We start from the raw sequence: 19,570 nt of genomic DNA on the forward strand, positions 1-19,570 counted from the left end.
TGATGTAGAAATAAGGTTGAAAATATTTTTTTGTTGGGAAATGAAAATGTCACTTAAGTATACATTTTCATTATTCTTTAGGGGAGGCATGTGATTTATATTTTTTGGTAGAATTTGAATTTCAAACAAGCAGCTTGCAGATTTTGATCTTGTATGAAGGGATTCAGTTATTAATTTGGTCAGTCTTCTCAGAACTATGATTTTGCATCATTATGGAGTGTTAATGGAAGTTTGTTTGTATTCTGTGGTTTTACAGCAGGATAGAGAAAGCATTGAAGGAAATAATTGTTGGGGTTCAGAATAATCAAGGATTGATTTTTAGCTTCAGATAACCCAAAGATTGGAAAGTTTTTTGGGCATTCTGAAGTAGACCTGATTGAGGTCAGATAGTTCCTTTCAGGAACAGAAAAGAGATTGCTCAGAGCTGTCAGGGGAAAAAAGCTGCTCCAGTTTGTGAAACTTGCAAACAGTGAGTGTTTAGTTAGAAACCTGATTCAGTTTTTCTTTAAAGCTGAGAAAGATCTCAGCCATGAGAGTAGTTAAAGGAAAAGAAAACCTCCCAGCTCACAGGACCAAAACTCGGAAAAAGCAGTGAAGTCAAACATACAAATTTGACAGGGAAAGGAAGTCCTCTGAATGTTGATTAACTGTAACGTGATGGTATTGGAGAGATGGAATTTTGTTTTGCAGTATGTTTTAAAATCTTGCAATCTCTGTTATATTTAGATAGCTTGGTTTGTTTAAGTTATTTTTATTTTGCTTGTGCTATAAACTTCTATTTCATTGTTAGACCCAATCTACATCCTAGCATGCTTATGTTTCAGTAAAAGACTGCATGTAATTTTTTTTGGCATGATTTATCAAGTCAGATTTCATTCTAGGATCTAACTTGTCTAGGAGTAATTTCAGCCTGATTCATAAAGCTCGAGCTCTCTTTCTGTTCCTTTGTTGTCACTGAGTTAAGACCCCTGTAGTCCCTTCATAACAGCTGCCCTGAATGGACTGCAGTGATCAAAGAAGATCGCTTACCATCACCTTCTCTGGATATTTAGGGATACAGTAGAACTACTGATATTTCCAGGAATGAAACGATACTGTGAAGGAATTTTTTTTTTAAAAATGACTGTCGATTGCTTTCCACACCATATTTAGAAACCTAATATTGCCTATTGTGTTATGGATGGAAAAGCCAATACAAATTGTGAATAATATGTACCGGTCCAGTTCATCTAATGTACTTCAAAATGGAGCTCCACTACATTCATTTCCAAGTATTATTGTCTTTTTTTTACTGGTTTCTCCCTCTAACATGTATTCTCCCAAATGACTTGTAAGAGTGCTGTGTGTGTAACTCTAAATATAAAGCATGCAGTCAGTGACTCCAGACAATGAGCAGAGTACTGACAGTATATTGACCCCAATTCAGATTTATTTCAGTTCAAGGTACCCCTAAAGCTAACATTTCACCTCTTTCACTCTTGCAGTGCTAAGCATTGGTGAGGGAGGATTCTGGGAAGGAACAGTGAAAGGTCGAACTGGCTGGTTTGCTGCAGAATGTGTGGAGGAGGTACAAATGAGACAGTACAATGCACGGCAAGGTAAGGATGGTTACTCCATTTCATGACCACTAAAATCATCTGGAAAGTACTGTGCTGACTTTTTATTGCAAAAATATACTTTATTCACAAAAAAAATTATGCATGTACATAACCACAAACAATGTTTGGTTCTGTACAGTAGCATATCAAGGAAGCAAACAAACATTGGGGTTAGACTCTGTCCGAACAAATCAAAGGCACCTCGTACTTAACAAGACTATATTTACCAGCATTTGAGGCACTAGGAGGGTCAAATAACTAAACTGACCTCATTTAACCTCAGCAGAAAGACCTCAGACAGTGATCTTTCCCCATTGAACCTTGTCAGCAGCTGCCCCAGGCTTCAGTGCGTCCCTCAGCGTGTAATCATGAAGCTTGAAATGTGCGAGTCTGTGACACTCATTTGAGGTCATATCCCTGTTTTGGAAGACCAACAAGTTTCAAAGAGACCAAAGAGCATCTTTCGCCAAGTTGATGCTCCTCAAGGCACAATCGACGTATGTTTCGGTGTACTGTTGGAAAGTGCTGAGCTGTGGTATGCGTAACAGATCAGTGGTTTTACTAATGAGGATCTGTTGTGATTGTGTTGCCTAACCCTTGCTGTAATGCACTTTTCCTTAACATCTAGTTAACTGCAGTGCTGTGCCTCATAGTTGAGGTTCATCGTTTGTACTTATTCTGCTTATTGATGCTATGTGCACAGTGTCTTACAAGTTCTTATTATACACAGTGTCCAACTTGATTCTGTGCCACATTAGGTAAAATCCCAGTCCTGTCTATCTGATTGGTCGGTAATTACCTAACTATCTTTCCACTTTGGAGCCATGAGCTTGTTTTACATCATTGTTATTCAAGGGGCTTCAGATTTGTGCTTCATTGCTGTTGCTTCCTTTCATTGACAGTGACCACTTAATGTGGTTGATATACTCTTACCTCATTTTACAGCTTCTTAACTAGGCAGAGCATTTTAACAATCTTTACTGTTACAAGGATAACAGCCTCCTTGTGGTTTTCTATAGTCTAACAATTTTTAAGTACTGGATCTCTGCGTGTTTCAGTTAGTCCATTTTTCATTTCTCAATGTATCATGACTTGCTCAGAACTTTACCGATCAGAGTCTTCACACTTGTGTGATTACATTAGATACAGAGTGCAATTTTTAAGTGATTTTCTTTATGGATTTGACAACAGCTTTGGGAGGCAAGGGAGGAGATTGCTGGGGTCCTGGCGGAGATAATTAATACTTCGCTGGCCACAAGTGAAGTGCCGGATGACTGGAGCATAGCTAATGTGGTTTTTTTTGTTCAAGAAGGGCAACAGGAATAGGCCAAATAATTACAAACCAGTTAGTCTAACGTCAGAGAAATTACTCAAACAAAATCTGAGGGACAGGATTAATCAACACTTGGAAAGCAGAGAATGATCAGGGGGTAGGCAAAAGTGAGGACTGCAGATTAGAGTCAAGAGTGTGGTACTGGAAGAGCACAGCAGGTCAGGCAGCATCTGAGGAGCAGGAGAGTCGACATTTCAGGCAAAAGCCCCTCATCTGGAGTGATCAGGGACAGTCTTGTCAACAGAAGGGAGATCCTGCCGACCTAATTTAATTGCTTTTTGAAAAGACAACTAAATGTAACAATGAGGTTAGTGCAATTGATGTGTTTTATATGGATGTCAGTAAGGACGTTGACAATGTCCCATATGTAAGGCTGATCCAAAAGGTAAGGCCATGGGACAAGGCTAGGTGGTGAACTGGATTCAAAATTGGCTTGCAAACAGAAGGCAAAGGGTAATGGTGGAGGTTGATTTGAAACCTGTGACCAGCAGTGTACCACGGAGATCATGTCGGGACCCTTCCTGTCTGTAACGTGCATTAATGACTTGGATATGAATGTAAAAGATATGCTTAGTAAGTTTGCAAATAACATAAAAATTGATGGTATTGTTAATAGCAAGGTGAATGGTTTCAAACTGCAGTCTGATATTGATCAGCTGGTAAACTGGGCAGAAATTTAATCCTAATAACTGTGGGTGATGCGTTTTGGGAGGTCTAATAAGTGGAGGATTTACACAATGAATGCTAGGTTCCTAGGGAGTACTGGGAAACACAGGGACATTGGTATCCAAGTCTACAGGTCCCTGAAAATGTCAGAACACGTAGATAAAGTGGTTAAGAAGATATGTCAGATACTTGCCTTATCAGGCAGGATATAGAATATGGGAGCCGGGAAGTTTTTTTTTGCAACTTTAAGAGTATTTATTGGGCCCCAGATAGCATACATTATGCAGTTCAAATCACCACACTATCGGAAGGAAATGTTTGCACTAGAGAGGGTTCACAGGAGATTTGCCAGGATGTTGCCTGGATAGACTGAATTTGTCTTCCTTGGAACAGAGAAAGCTTGGGATGGAGCACTGTTTCCTTGCTATATGACTCTAACTAAATTTTAACTGCAATAATCCTACAGCAATATAATGAACAGCTCCATCTTAAAAGATATAAATGAAAATAAAATGGAAACTGGCACTTGGCAAAAAAAATACAAAATGTAGATCAGAGTTCATGTAGCGAAGTTGTTGAACTCATTGTTGAGTCTTGGAATGGCAGTAAGTGCCTTACCAGAAGATGAGGTGCTGTTCCTCAGGCTTGTGCTGAGCTTCAGTGGAGCAAAGCAACTGACTGAGGACAAAGATGTGATCATTAGAACAAGGTGGTGAATTAAAATGATAATGGAACTTTGGGGTCATGGTTGCAGATTTAGCAGCAGTCTTCCACAAAGCAGGGATCACCCAGTCTGCTTTCTGTCTCACCAATGTAGAGGATACCATATCATGAGCAATGAACACAGAATACTAAATTGAAAGATATCTAGTAAATCTAGCGCTTAGGCGTACCTATGCTCTCAATGCTATTAAGTGGTTATTATTTATGGTACTGCTGCCAATATCATCATTAGTGGAAGGAGTGAATATTTAACCTGGTAGTTGATGCCCAGTTCAATGAGTTGCTTTGTTCTGGATGACATTGAGATTCTTATGTTTTGTTGGAGTTATACCGATGCAACAAGTGGAGGGTATACTTCTAAGCAGTATCTTAAAAATGGTGGACAGACTTTAAATAAGGAGATGAGAGACTTGCTTTCACACTCAGCCTCTGAATTGGTCTTGTAGCCACAGTATTTTATGGCTAATCCAATTAGGTTTCTGGTCGCTAGTGGCCAAAAAAATGTTGATGGTGGAGGATTTGACATTCATAATCCCATTGAATGCAAAGCAGAAGCATTCTCTTTTGTTGAATATGCTCACTGCTTAGCATTTGTTAGTCAGGATTGTTAGTATTTTTAAGCTTTAATAGGATATGGGTATTGCTGTCAAAAATCAGTACTTTGTTGGACATTCCTAATTGACTGAGTGGCTTGCTAAGCCATTTTAGACGGCAGTTTGGAATCAAGCACATTGCTGTTGCTCTCGAGTCATATACAGGCCAGACAGATAAGCATGCAGATTTCCTGCCCTAAAGGATTTTAATGAACTGATGGATTTTTATTGTAGTCAGTGGTCTTCATCACTGAAAGTAGCTTTTAATTTCAGCTTTATTTATCTAAATTTAATTTAATTTAAATTCCACCAGTAGCCAATGCAGGTTTTAAGCCTATGGCTCCAGAGGTTGTGTGTTACTAGAATACAATATCATTGCCATTCTCCAACTGTCTTCCCCCAATTCACCACTGACCAGCCCAAGCCTGAATATTATCCGGGACTTATGACTTGTAAGCACAGATTTTACCATCATCTGAAAAGTTAACAATGGAACAATACAATCATCAGTTAATATCCCCACTTCTGACCTCATAATGAATGAAAGGTCATTTATAAAACAGCTGAAGGTAATGGCACGGTGCTCTTAAAGTAATGTCCAGTGGTTTCTGAGTCAAAGGAACCCAGATTTGTCTTTTCTAATCTTTTTCTCTTATATATTCATAGAGGTTTATATGGTCAGTTCCTAGGCTGATTGGTCTACTTCTCTGCCATAAGTTTCTAAGATTCTGGAAAGTGGACAACAAGCCTCAGTCTATTGCAAAATATTGACTATTAATATGCCACTGATGTTTTTCGAATTAAGTCATTTTCATGCAGTTTGCAATGTGCTCAGATTCATTAAATAATTTAATTATTGTGTAACAAATCCTTTTAATCCATTATTAATCAAACAAGCATTGTTTGAATTGCTGTTGTGAAGTTCCAGTCACTTCTCTCAGAGAGATGCACTGCTCTGTGTGGATCAGAAGCTTTCATATTACTTAGCTTTGTATTTCAGCTACGAGCTTGGCTTTTCAATCTACAGTCTTAAGTCATTTAGGGAGATTTATAAACAGTTTGTGGTCTAAAGAATCCCCAGTGCAGTCTGATATACATTTCAGAGATTGAATTAGATTTTTATGCATGCTTTGGGATTAATTCACCTCCTTCCTCTGAACTGAATACTTAATGACCAAAGATGTAATTATTCTCCATCCTTCCTTTGCTTTCCTTGCCAATTCTTTATATCTGATACTTTCTTTTTTTTAACGTCTGGAAGATTGTCAGTCTAGCCATTCATCTCCTCCCTGTTTCCTCCTTTAAGCTCTGTTTCCGTCCCTGTCTCTGTCTAGTTCTATCTATTTTTCGGCCTCCTCTATTCATTCACTCTTCATTCTCCTCACTCTGATCGGTCATACATTTTCTGCATGTCAGTGTGCTTCTGTTTGTGTAGTTTTACCAGTAAAATCTGATAGGGGTCTGAGTAACCATGTGCTATGGTGCGATGTGTGACAGAATCAAGTGCCAAATGAAGCGAGGCCCATCTCACCTTAAGAAGCAACTCACACTACCGTTTATGCTTTTCGCAAGAGGTGTGACGAGATTCTCATTAGGCAGCAGCAAGATGTTGATGGGATTAGCATTCATTAAATGCCTTTTTAACAACACAGGACACTTAATTAATATACAGCCTCCCTCCTTATCAAGTTCTCCAAACAAGCTTGGCATCAGGAAAACTTGAAAAGGGAACCAGAGTGAGGACATGGCAGATTCAACTCTCCACTTGCTGCCATATTGGAAAACTGGGCAACATCTCAGGGCACATTCCTGGCTACCAGCCATACATCCCATATCCATCAACACAAGATCAGAGAACCCTCATGGCACATTTCCTATCCATTTACAGGACAATTCTGCACTTTGATGCAACTCTCATCGTAATGCTGCAGCAAGGACACTGTGCACTCAGGGGCAAGCACACAGCTCATGGATTGGACCAGGGCTACATCGTATTTCTGGTCTTTTTGCTCACTGTCATAGCGCTCACTCACTTTGATACTATATGTATGCTCGCGGCATCCTTGCATTGTTTTGCCAAGGTGCACATCTGTCTACACTTCCTTCCACCGAATGTTTATCCCTCACATGGACCGTCTCATCTTGCCCTCCCCCACAAGTTTATTTTTTGCATCTTTCCATCCCCTGCTATGATGGTGCGTGCCAACCAAGTGTCTAAACCTTCATTGGATGTGCATGTGATCAATGGCAATGATTAATGCCCAACTTGTGATTTAGACATTCTGTGCAGAACATTGATAAATCATTAATCTCTTTGCACATTCCACTCCACTCATAAATCCCTGTCTGCTTTGAAAGTTCTCCTTCAAAGTGTTATAACTGACTATTTTTTTAAAATCTGCCTTTCCTCAGTTTTAATTCCTACTGTTAGCTGTCACCCTTTATCTTCCCAATGTACTTTGTGAAGTGTTCTTCTCTTTTTTTCTTGGTAACCCTCCATCGAGGTTGCCAATTATTAGTGACCTCTAATTCCTTATGAAGGTGGTAGTGAGTTTTCTTTGAATTGTTGCAAGAAATCTTGACACCAACAAACTGGTGTTGCTAGCCCAATTCAGACAGTTAAGGGTCGGATCTGGAACTAAAATCATCAATGGACTATAGGTTTCCTTCCCTAAAAGGACATTAATAAAACTGCTGAATTTTTGCAACAATCTGACAGCTTCATGGTCATTTTTACTCCCAATTTTTATTTTCCAAATTGTTATTGAGTTTCAGATTGCGGGCAAGAATTTATATTTCTCTAAGAGACCCCAATGACGCATCCTACGTGTGCAGTTACTTATTTTTTTTAAAAACGGAACTGCATTTGGGTTTTATATCACATGTTGATTCTTATATCTTAACTTGCTGACCGGTGAACCTGCCAGAACTTTGTGCTCAGTTGTAATTTTACAGTTTTGCCAATGAGAGTCTCTGGTTCAGAGAAAACTTGTTCCTGCAGGTAGAATAAAACGCTGAAACTGATGGCTGTCATTTTTCTCTGAGCACCAATGTCTATTCATATTGTCTCACCATCTCTGGTGCTCGTTCATTTACACTCTCTCTTACTCTGTCTCTGGTGATCCTTTGTCTCCAGGAGCAGGGAACTACAGTGCTCCACGACCTGGTAGTTTCTGGCTTGTGGAATATAAAACACCTCAGCTAATTCCCAATGCTGTCTCTGGATAAAGAATTGTGGAATGATTGCCATTAATAATAATGATAGAACAGTGAGTTGTGGTAAACTGGAGCAGGTGCCGAAGTGCCAATGCTGAATCATCTTTTATCTTTGGTGAGTTATTGCTGGAGAACTGCTGCAGGGACTCCCTATGCAGTTTATAAAGATGACATAGCAGTAATAGTCCTGCGGGGGCGAATGACACAACATGCTGGTGAGGCAAGTCTGGAAATTTAAGCTTTCTACATCTGACGGAAACGGAATACCAACAGGAAGACATGAGGCAACCGAGTATTCAGCAGGCACAAGACATTTCAGCATTCAAAGTAGAATACAAAATAGCTTAAATCAAGAATTCACACAAATGAAGCTGGGCAATAACAGAACACAAAACACAACTTTGTTCAATGGAACTTCAGTAGTGTAATAACCATAAGTGCAATAGGAACAGAGCATTAGTGCAATGAATGTAGGGCATTACGCAAACATAGAATCTTACAGTACTGAAGGATTCACTACTTCCTGGCTATGTCAGTTCTTTGAAGGAGCTATCTAATTTAGTCACACATCCCAGCTTTTCCCCCTAGGATTGCAAATTAGTCTTCCATTCCTCTTTGAGAGTTCTTATCGAACACACGTCTGCCATTCTTTCAGATCATGTAGTCCGGATCTTAAACTATTATAGTATTCTCTTATCCCTATCAAATATTTTAAATTACTTACACTTACAACGGGAACAGATTCTTCTTGCTTTACAACATAATTTTGAATAACTCCATTAGGCCTAACCTTAATCTGCTCGGCTTTAGATTTACAGCATGGAAACATAGCCTTTTATCCAACTCATCCAAGCCAACCAGAAATCCTAAATTAATCTAATTTCATTTGCCAGTATATGGTGCATTATCCTTCCAAACCCATCCTATTTATGTACACATCCAGATGACTATGAAATGTTGTAATTGTACCAGCCTCCACCTCCTCATCTGGCAGCTCATTCCATACACACACCACACTGTGTGTGAAAAAGTTGCCCTTCAGCTCCCTTTTAAGTCTTTTCCCTCATCTCAAATTTCCCTTTTCCCTCTCACCTGTGGCCTTTAGGTTTGGACTCCACTACCCAGGGAAAAAGACCTCAGCTATTCACCTCTTCATGCCTCTCATGATTATATAAACGTTTATAAGGTCTCCTCCTCAACCTCTGACACTCCAGGGAAAACAGACCCAGCCTATTCAGCCTCTCCCTATAGCTCAAATATACCAACCCTGGCAACAACCTTGTAAAACTTTTCTGAACCCTTTCTGGTTTTGCAACATGGGAAACCAGAATTGAAAGCAGTATTCCAAAAGTGACTTAAGCGATGTCTTGTACGACCACAACGTGACCTCCCAACTCCCATACTCAATGTACTCACTAAGACAAGCTTACCAAAGGCCTTCTTCACTATTCTGTCTATCTGTGACACTTTAAGGAGAGCAATCCTAGTTTCTCCAGCCTCACCACAAACTGAAGTGCCTCATTCCCTCATTTCATCCTGATAAACCTTTTCTGCACTCTTTGAAAACTTTAGCATCATTTATAAAGTGCAGTGCCCAGAATTGTAGACAATATGTCAGCTGAGGCCTAACCAGAAATAACAGAGGATTAAAGCATATGGATTGCACAGAGGATCCAGCATACCAACCTTTTCCTTGACTGCATCAAACCTGTAAAGATATTCCTGAAAAAAATTTCACTTCGAAGTTGTACTTTACAGTGGACAACCATGGCTCGACACAGCAGAAACTCAGGGAAATCCTTGAGATGTCAACTCTTGGTCTTGAGTCAGCCAGGTAGCAGAATTGGTTGTAGAACAGGTGAACAGAGATACTTTGTGATTGCAGCAGGGAAGCAATATTCCAAATCACCAAATCCTTAGTATCCTTACTGCTACTTCCCCTTAACCATGTGAGTCAGGAAATTGGATTGAATTAGCTTTATTACCACATGCATTCAAATGAGTGCAGTGAAAAGTTTTCAATGTTGCCGCTTATGGAGCCAACTTAAGTATATGTTACCTAGGTATCTTGTACCTAAGTATTTGATACAAACTGAGAGAATACTAAATAAATATCCAGCATAAGAATGAAAAGGAAATGAAGTGCTTGATTTACAGTCCTTTCACCTCAGTCTGTGCCAGCACTGAGCCAAGTCACAACTGAGCTGTGCTGCAAAACCCAAGGCCTCACCTCCAGTCTACAGGTGCCTTGCCTCCTTGTGACAGCCTCCATTTCAGGACTCACGTCTCTGGACTGGAAACAGAGAATAGGGGTAAATAGGCAGTTTCAATTGGCAGGCTGATCCTATGACTGGAGTGCTCAAGTATCAGGGCTGCAGCTTCATATGAGTAATGTCTCTTAAAGTTGTAAGGAAAGCTGTCAGGAAATCACAAAAAGAGGTAGAAAACAGCTACAGACTGAAATAACCATCAGAGGTGGGTATCCCTACAGCAAGTCACCCTTTATTTACACATGTGGACCTTTACACTGATCCAGCTCTCTGAGTGAATAGTGACACTCCTGTTCTTACCTCTCAACCAGGTTAAAAGCCTCAATTAGGGAACTAATAATGTCCACCTGGCTGGCCTCATTACAATAAGTGGGTATCAAGGTGACTTAAAATGTGAGATGTATGAGGTTATTCATTTTGATAGTGAGAAAAGAAAAGCAGAGTACTTAAGATTTGTAAATGTTGACATTTGGAAGAACTTGGATATATTTATATAAGAAATGCAGGAAGTTTACAATGCAGGTACAGCCAGCAATTCAAAATGCAAATGATATAATAACCTTTATAATCCCTAGGTAGGGAGTTAAAAATACAGGAACAAGGACTGCAAAAACAAAGAAGTCTTGCTACAACTGCACAAAGATCACACTTGGAATGCTGTGCATAGTTTTGCCCTTTTGCCCTCCACATTTAAGGAAGGATATACTTTCAGTCAAGGTGGTTCACTGGATTGCTTCCTGGTGTGAGAGGGTTGTCCGATGATGACAGGATGTGTAAATTTATTTTATACTCTTTGGAGTTTAGAACGATGACAAATAAAGCACTTAAAACATACAAGATCCTGAAGGTTAGACATTGAGATTTGGATTCTCCCATTTTAAGTTAGAGTAGTGGCAAGAGAGCTTCAGTTCATGATTTCTATCATGGCCCAGGGTATGTTATCTCATGTAGTTGTGCTTACCAGCTAATTAGCTCTGGAAGTGGGATGTTGGTCATATAAATCAGTCATCAGGCTAGTGAAGTATAAGTGCTCTCCATTGCTTGGTTCTTCCAGCTTCCAAGGCATTAGCTCTATATTCAAAGCCCAAAGGGACACCACTTCATACTCTGGAACAATTTGTGGTGCCCCCCTCTAAACTTTCAACACATGGCACAGAAGATAACCAAACTGGTTCACTGTTTTCTGTGTTGATGATGGAGAGAAGATCAGTCACCTTCATGGCTGACTACAGCAAAAGACCATGGCACCAGACCCAGGCAACTGCAGGGGTCCATGCACTCTCCATTCTGGAAAGGGACACCATGCAATGTGAAATATTCTCCATGGATAGATGACACCATCTTCCCTCTCTCTCTACTACCTCACATTCAAAGAGTCATCATCCCTTTATCTCTGTCACCTCATGCACCTCTCATCAAAGGTGATGGGTTACAATCCTCTGACTCATACGGATCATATCCACTGAAAGGCACATGCCCACCCTATCTTCAACAGCTATTAAATCTTCCTGTTCTCTGTCTTTCATATTCACTCACTGGGAAAACCTTCCCAATTTTTCTGCTCTTGCACCATACTCAACCTTTCCCTTCATCTTTTAACAAGAAGACCTGACCCACAAATAGGCAAAGAGGCCCCAAACAGATGTGAGGGGGGTGTAGATAGACATCAAATATCACTGGAGTGTTCATTATGGGATGTGGCATTTCAATGGGCTATGAGAAAGTGAGGACTGCAGATGCTGGAGATCACAGCTGAAAAATGTGTTGCTGGAAAAACACAGCAGGTCAGGCAGCGTCAAAGGAGCGGGAGAATCAAAGTTTCAGGCATAAGCCCTTCTTCAGGAATGAGGAGGGTGTGCCAAGCAGGCTAAGATAAAAGGTAGGGAGGAGGGACTTGGGGGAGGGGCATTGGGAATGCAATAGGTGGAAGGAGGTTAAGGTGAGGGTGATAGACCGGAGAGGGGGTAGGGGTGGAGAGGTCAGGAAGAAGATTGCAGGTCAAGAAGGCAGGGCTGAGTCCGAGAGTTGGGACTGAGATAAGGTGGGGGAAGGGAAAATGAGGAAGCTGGAGAAATCATTTACTGCATCCACTGCACCCGATGTGGCCTCCTATACATTGGGGAGACAGGCCGCCTACTTGCGGAACGTTTCAGGGAACACCTCTGGGACACCCGCACCAACCAACCCAACCGCCCCGTTGGGCTGAACACTTTAACTCCCCCTCCCACTCCGCCAAGGACATGCAAGTCCTTGGCGTCCTCCATCGCCAGACCATGGCAACACGACACCTGGAGGAAGAGCACCTCATCTTCCGCTTAGGAACCCTCCAACCACAAGGGTGCAGATTTCTCCACCTTCATCATTTCCCCTCCCCCAAGTCCCTCCTCCCTACCTTTTATCTTAGCCTGCTTGGCATACCCTCCTCATTCCTGAAGAAGGGCTTATGCCTGAAACGTCGATTCTCCTGCTTCTTTGATGCTTCCTGACCTGCTGCGCTTTTCCAGCAACACATTTTTCAGTTTCTATGGACAGTCAGTCTAATCGCCATTTGTTTGCAACTGCCAATGCTTTCTTAACCAATCACTTCAAATTCTTTGGTCTATATGAAATCCAAACATTATGCCTCCTATCTCATTCAAGCTGCTCCTGTTTCTGTGAGCTGCAGCAATGAAATGCTTGTTCGTTCCCATGCAAAAGAGAGACCCAATAGTGTCATCAACATTAAGGACCATAGGACATCGAGCAGGGAACAGGAAAGATTTAAGGATAGGGAAGACTTCATTTTTACATTTCTGTGAATCCTTTCATGACCAGAGGACATCTCAAATTACCTTAGAGACAAACATTTTTAAATATGTAGAAACTATTGTAGAAATTAATGTAGAAAATGTGACAGCTGATTCTGCACAGCAAGCTTAAACAGACATGTGATTTTGGTTGAGGATTAATTATTGGAATATTTCATTTTTCCTTAAGTAGCACCACATCACCCATTAGATACACCTAAGAGGGTAAATGGGACCATAGCTTAATGTCACACATGAAATACAGCATCTCTGACTATGCAGCACATCCTTAGTGCTGACTGACCATCAGTGCAGCATTCCACAGTGGCCCCTCAATACTGCAGCATGTTTTCCCTCTTGGTATAGATTACAATTTACTTTTTCCACTCTTAATCCTTCCTGTCTTAAAATTGTACTGAAATGTGGTCCTATGAATGATGGCTTGTTAGTTCAGACCAGAAACTAATCTTCCTGCACAGATTGAGAATCTGCAGCTGTCCAATTGCAGGGACTCATCATTATCAAGCTTGTTCCCTCCTCATTTGCTGATCACATGCATGCCCTTTCAAGTTGTCATTTAGCCATACAAACCTTGTGAATTGTAGAAAAAGTCACATTGTGTCAAAGCTTTTCATCTTGCAGTCATCAGGACAATTTGCAAGAATACCAATAAAAGGGGGAAAAAAACAATATTTATAGTATATGAGAGAAGAGCTCTGATTGTTTAGCAAGTGAACACTGATTGATAGAGACATTGCCCCAGAGAATGCAACAGTTAGCAATTGACTGTAGACTACCAGATTTTGTTTAGATGTCAAATCAGGCAAATTGACCAATGAAAGCTAAAATCTGTTCTGAATATACCACAGTTCAATCATTTCTAACTGTTACATGCTGTTGCTCTGTGTCCCTGTTAATTTCAGTCAATATTAATTCCTGTTTACTACCTCACATACCATGAAAGCATCCTTCATTCTTGCCAAGCATCTCCATATGGTGTCATATTTACTATCTGGCAAAGCTATTACTCCAATCTGTCATTCCAGTAACAGGTGAGAGAAGGAGCAAGGCCAGGGAGATGCCAGCTTCTCATTCATGCTCTATCTCCTCTACCCAGGAGACCAGAGTGTGCAGTAAAGTGGGAAGAAAGGCCAGCAGAGAAAAACGTGTTCTCTTACAATGGGAGGTCTAACAAATTTACAAAAGATCTCTAGGGAGAGTACCTTATTTTCAGTAAGGGATTATTTACCATGTCCATTGTTCTTAATAAAGAAAACAGCTTGAACTAGAGGCAATCCATGCTTTTCAGTCAAATTATGGCTTTGGTCAAAGACCCTTTGACATCTACCAGTTGGGGGATAGAGGTTTGATTTAATACTGCAGCGTTGGGTTTGAACATGGAGCTGAAGGGATAAAACACATTGTACAGGGTAAAAGACAGATATTAGAGAGGAAAGGGTCCATCGGGACACAGATTTCAAGGATAGTTGTTTAACTCAAGCAAAGATCAAAGATCTGTGATTTAATTTGCAACATACTCGCCACAGTAAGCCCCTGCTATATGGAGGCCTAATCTTCTTGAATCATTTCTTGTATATCTGAAAGAATTTAGAGAGAAGCTAGAAATAATTAGATGTTGCTGAGTTAAATTTGGATCTTCATGAGATGCCTATTGCCAAGCTAAATTACAGTAAAGAAATGCCAAAATGCATAGCTATTAGATAGATAATGATGTGTTCAGGTGATCCAGACAAGAATGCCTTTCCCAACAAGGAAGTGTTGAGATTTCAGGACTGATTTTTGTGCCACTACTGAGAAACCTTGCCTCTTGGCTATAATACAAAAGGTGAACCATGTGAAATCAATTCTGACCATCTGTTACTGCATTGAACAAGCTCAAATTAGATTGAAAATGAGAAGAAGCTGTTCATCACCATCTGAGGGGAGGAACGGGCTGAGGAATGAGTTCTTCAGTAAACTGTTAGATAGATAACTGGATACAGTAGGATCAGGGGAATAGTGAAAGACTGTAATATACCATGGAATATGGTTCCTGCAATGATGGTGCTGTGGACAGGATGCAAAACATTGTGTGTACAGGGCAGCAAGTCAGAGCTGAATAGTTAAATGCAAGAATGTTCTGGAATTTTCAAGTAATATTCAAGAACAACTTTCCAAATTGAAGTGTTTATTGGTTGATTAAAATATTTTCTTCTTGTTACCATGTAGAGCAAGCTGGTGTGTGTCTCATTGCATTCAGTTAGACCAGCTACCCAATATCCAAGACTCATTGTACAGTCTGGCCCTGGTGCAGTGCACTGAAACTATTGAAATTATCAAGACCAACTAACTACTCTACACAGAGGACTGAGACTAGCTACCTAGTATATAAAGGTTGTTTTTGGGTTGACAGGATGGGGCAAATGGGAATGACAGAGTATAAGGACCTGTATTTACAATCAGTCTCAATGACTTGGTTGAAGGGACCAAATATATGGTTGCTGAATTTGTGGACGATACAAAGATAGGTTGGAAAGTAAGTTATGATGAAGCCTACTCGGGGACATAGATGGGTGAAATGAATGTGCAGTCGTTTGGAAGGTAGAATATAATATGGGAAATTGTGAACTTGTCCTCATTGGCAAGAAGAATGGAAAAGCAGCATATTATTTAAGTGGAGAGAGATTTCAAAGCTGCGATACAGAGGGATCTGGGTGTCCTGATAAACACATCACTCAATGTTAGTTTGGCGGTACCAGCATGTGAATAGAAAGGCAAATGAAATAGTGTCCTTTATTGCAAGGGGAAATGGAATATAAGCATAGGGATGTTTTGCTGTTGTTGTTGGTCGTGGTGAGGGCACTTCTTGAACACTACCTCCAGTTTTGTTCTCCTAATTTAAGAACGCGTAACGTCCACATCTTTTTATTTTTGTAAATTGTGGGCTGCAATGGGGGAAATGGTTTTAAAACAATTATTTTAAAGGATTTCTGCATGTTTTGACTTGCAAATAACCTGACACTTATGCCAAGAATTGTGCAAACAGTCAACCTGGGTCTGAAATTAGGTAAATTTGAGAATTTAATGTACTTACTTTAAAACCTATAACTTTTGTGGATGAATTGGAGCCGAGGGTTTTTTTTTGTATGGATGCAGCTGGGTAGCAATGAGAAGTCAATTGGTGTCTATGGACTAGTGAGCAGTTATCAATGCCTGCCATCAGTGGTGTAATTGATTCTCAGGTAACTGAAGTGCTTGGGCTGGGAATAGGATAGGAAGAAGTGTTTTGATCTCCATGAGCATAGATGCTCTTTTTATTAGCTGCAATCAATCCCCCCATTTTAAACCTGACAAAAAACCCTCCTCATCTTTCCTTCAGCAGTTGTTACAAGCTGTGACTTCCAAGTGATAAGTCAGAGACCTTTAAAAAGGGAATCTTCCACCTTTTGTCTCTTGCAAATTAGTGGAAGTATCCGGAGAAAGAGGAGATTAGGTAAAATCAGGAATTCCGTGTACTTACTTTAAAAGCTTTAACTTTTGTGATGACTCTGAGAAGTCTGTCAGTGGGGTGAATTTCAGGAGATTAATTAGGACCATTTCAGAGGAAATATATTCACCCTATTATTAATTAATTTATTACATCAAATTGTTTTTGCAAATTCAAATACATCATGTTTATTGTACTGATAGATATCCTAAATTACATTATGCGATCAGTACTTGGAGGTACAAAGTTTCAGCAGAAGTGGCTTATCTCTCCACACGCAACAGATCCACGTGCATTGTCAGAAATAACTCCTTTCAACAGCCTGTGTCCCAAATCCATGTCTGTCTCTCTCTGTCCCTCCCTGTGTGTCTGTCCATCTGTCGCTCTATTAAACTCTCGTTCTGTTCCATGCCTTCAGCTGTTAAGGTCCGAAGCCAAATGCTTCCTCACATTCCTTGTCCTTTAAAATGAATTTTAAAATCCAACTTAAATGTGCATTCCCAGTTTCCGGAAATTAGAAAAAATCCATAAAATGCTGAAAATACCACAAGGGTCTTGCAGAAAGGAGTAGGGTTAATTTTTCAGGTTTATGACCTTTCATCAGTATTTATCAACCTGAAATATAAATTCTGTTTCTCTCTCATCAGATGCCTCTGGAGATGCTAAATATTTCCAGCATATTCTTTGTTTTAACTTCAAACCTTGCTGTTTGACTAACCTTTTGATTATCTGCTTTCATTTTTCCTTATCTTGCACTGTGCCAAATTTTGTTTAATCATGCTCCCTTGAAGCTTCTGACAATGTTTTCCTATGTTAAAACACTAATGCATTGGTACCACCCACCATTTCTGATTTCCTTTTCTTTTCTTTCTTAATACGTTGCTCTCTCTGGATAGAAACCTACCATTTCAGATTTTAACCATGAATTAGAAACATTTTGACCTTGCCATTCAATGGCTTCCAATGTGTGTTATCCGACATCCGTCCACAATCTTCTCAGAGGCAGGCAATTAATAGCCACCTCCAGGGACCACGTCAATTCAGGATAGCAGTAGGATGCACAGTGTGAGGTCTGGGTGGGTTAGTGTTATGCAACTCCAGTTGGAGATCTGAATACTACTCTGTTGTTAGGAGGGGATGAGTGTGCCTCGAATTCTAATGCTTAAACATAGACTGTGCCTACAGTTGCAAGGTCATCATTGTGAAGGGGGACTGGATAACTTTCACCCCAGCTCCAGGAAAGGCAGAGAGGATTGAGGTGGGTGGGAAGCAGGATTTAAAGGAGGTCTCTTATCCCGCTTTAGCATTGAAACATGGCAGACTCTACTGCTCAGCTTTGTATCAATTTTCTTGCCAGTGCTGAATGCTACAGGGTACCTTTCCCATTGGTCCAATAGAAGGGAGCTTTGTTTTTAGTTTACTGATGCTGCCATGTTGTAAGAATGCTTAGAGGTGGGCCTGGAGGACATCAGTAACCAGAATTGTTCTTTGAACAATATAAGTTATGTATAGTGTGGAGAGAGATCTCTGAATTACTACTTAGAAGTGTGTCCATACACTGAGTTCCCCATAACCCAGTGTGATGATATCGTGATAGCTGCAGCCTGAGGTTACACACACTATTCATCCCAGCCAACATGAGCAGGCGGAGTTTTGGGTAGTATGCTTTGTCCAAATAACTGGCTAAATGTGTTTAATACTGAGCTGTAATGTGTTTCACAGTACAATGTGATTCATGAATTTAATTAAACATCTGGAGAGGGGCCAAAGGAATTTGGTTTATCAAAAGTGGCTGGAGCCAATTATTGGAGAAGTGCTTAGGAAATGTTCTTACTGGCAAATAAATTGAGGGAAGCCCTCAGAACAGTAATCCATCATCCAGTCAAACCATGATCAAAACGTGATTGATCCAAATCCTAATAACATCCATCCCCTGTCAGAAAATGAGGATCCCTTCAACCCTTCTGTACAGGCAAGTTTTAAACCCAGAGGGGTTAAATACAATGTCTGATTCACTGGCGGACTCATTAGCCCAGGCCTCTGAACTGCCAATCAAATAACATAGCCATCACACAACTGTTCCCAAATCTGGCAGGCGATTGATAAAAGCACCAGGGGGTTAGGCAAAATCTAGTCTGTAACCAGAGTTATTGATTAATTGATTTGTACTGAAATACGGTAAAAAGCTTTGGTTATGAGCAGCACAGGCAGGTCACAGTAAGCAACAATGTATAGATCAGAGGTTGTAAAAAAACCGAAGAGATATACAGGTTACATTGCACAGGGTGTGTGCTAGGCAAGATCAGCATTATTTGAGCCTAGAGAATCCACTCATCAGTCTAATAGTGGCTGGGAAGAAGCTGTTCCTGAACCTGCAGGTGCATGTGTTCAGGATTCTGTATCTTCTGCCTGACAGAAGAGTTTATAGGAGATCATTACTAGGGTGCGATGGGTCTTTGATGTTGGTAGCCTTCATACGGCAGCAAACCATGTAAATGGAATCCATGGATGGAAGATTGGCTTGTGTGATAGTCTGAGCTATACTCACCACCTTCTGTAGTTTCTTACAGTCCTGGACAGAGTAATTGCCATACCAGGCCGTCATGCACCTGGAAGTATGCTTTCAATGGTTCATCTTTAGAAGTTGAGAGTCCTTATAGACATGCCAAATTTTCTGAGCCACCTGAGGAAGAAGATGCGTTGTTGTGCCTACTTGACAGTCACATCTATGTGGGAAGTCCAGGACAGGATATCAGTTGTCATCATTCCGAGGAATTCCAACCTCTCAATCTCAGTTTCGTTGATGTAGACGAGGGCATGTTGACCTCCTTTCTTTCTGAAGTCAAAAATCAGTTCTTTAGTTTTGCCAAAGTTGAGAGAGAGGTTGTTCTCATTGCA

General features: G+C 40.5%; 1 protein-coding gene across 1 annotated transcript in view; it reads left to right on the plus strand.

Annotated features, from left to right (window-relative positions):
- Positions 1 to 19,570, plus strand: part of shank3a (SH3 and multiple ankyrin repeat domains 3a) — a 973,942-nt gene that overhangs the window by 630,972 nt on the left and 323,400 nt on the right. The window contains exon 14 of the mRNA XM_072562789.1: positions 1,485 to 1,598. Within this exon, the coding sequence (XP_072418890.1) occupies positions 1,485 to 1,598 (114 nt within the window). The remainder of the gene's footprint in view (positions 1 to 1,484; positions 1,599 to 19,570) is intronic.

The sequence above is a fragment of the Chiloscyllium punctatum genome, chromosome 44 (assembly GCF_047496795.1).
Source record: "Chiloscyllium punctatum isolate Juve2018m chromosome 44, sChiPun1.3, whole genome shotgun sequence".
Taxonomy (NCBI): Eukaryota; Metazoa; Chordata; class Chondrichthyes; order Orectolobiformes; family Hemiscylliidae; genus Chiloscyllium; species Chiloscyllium punctatum.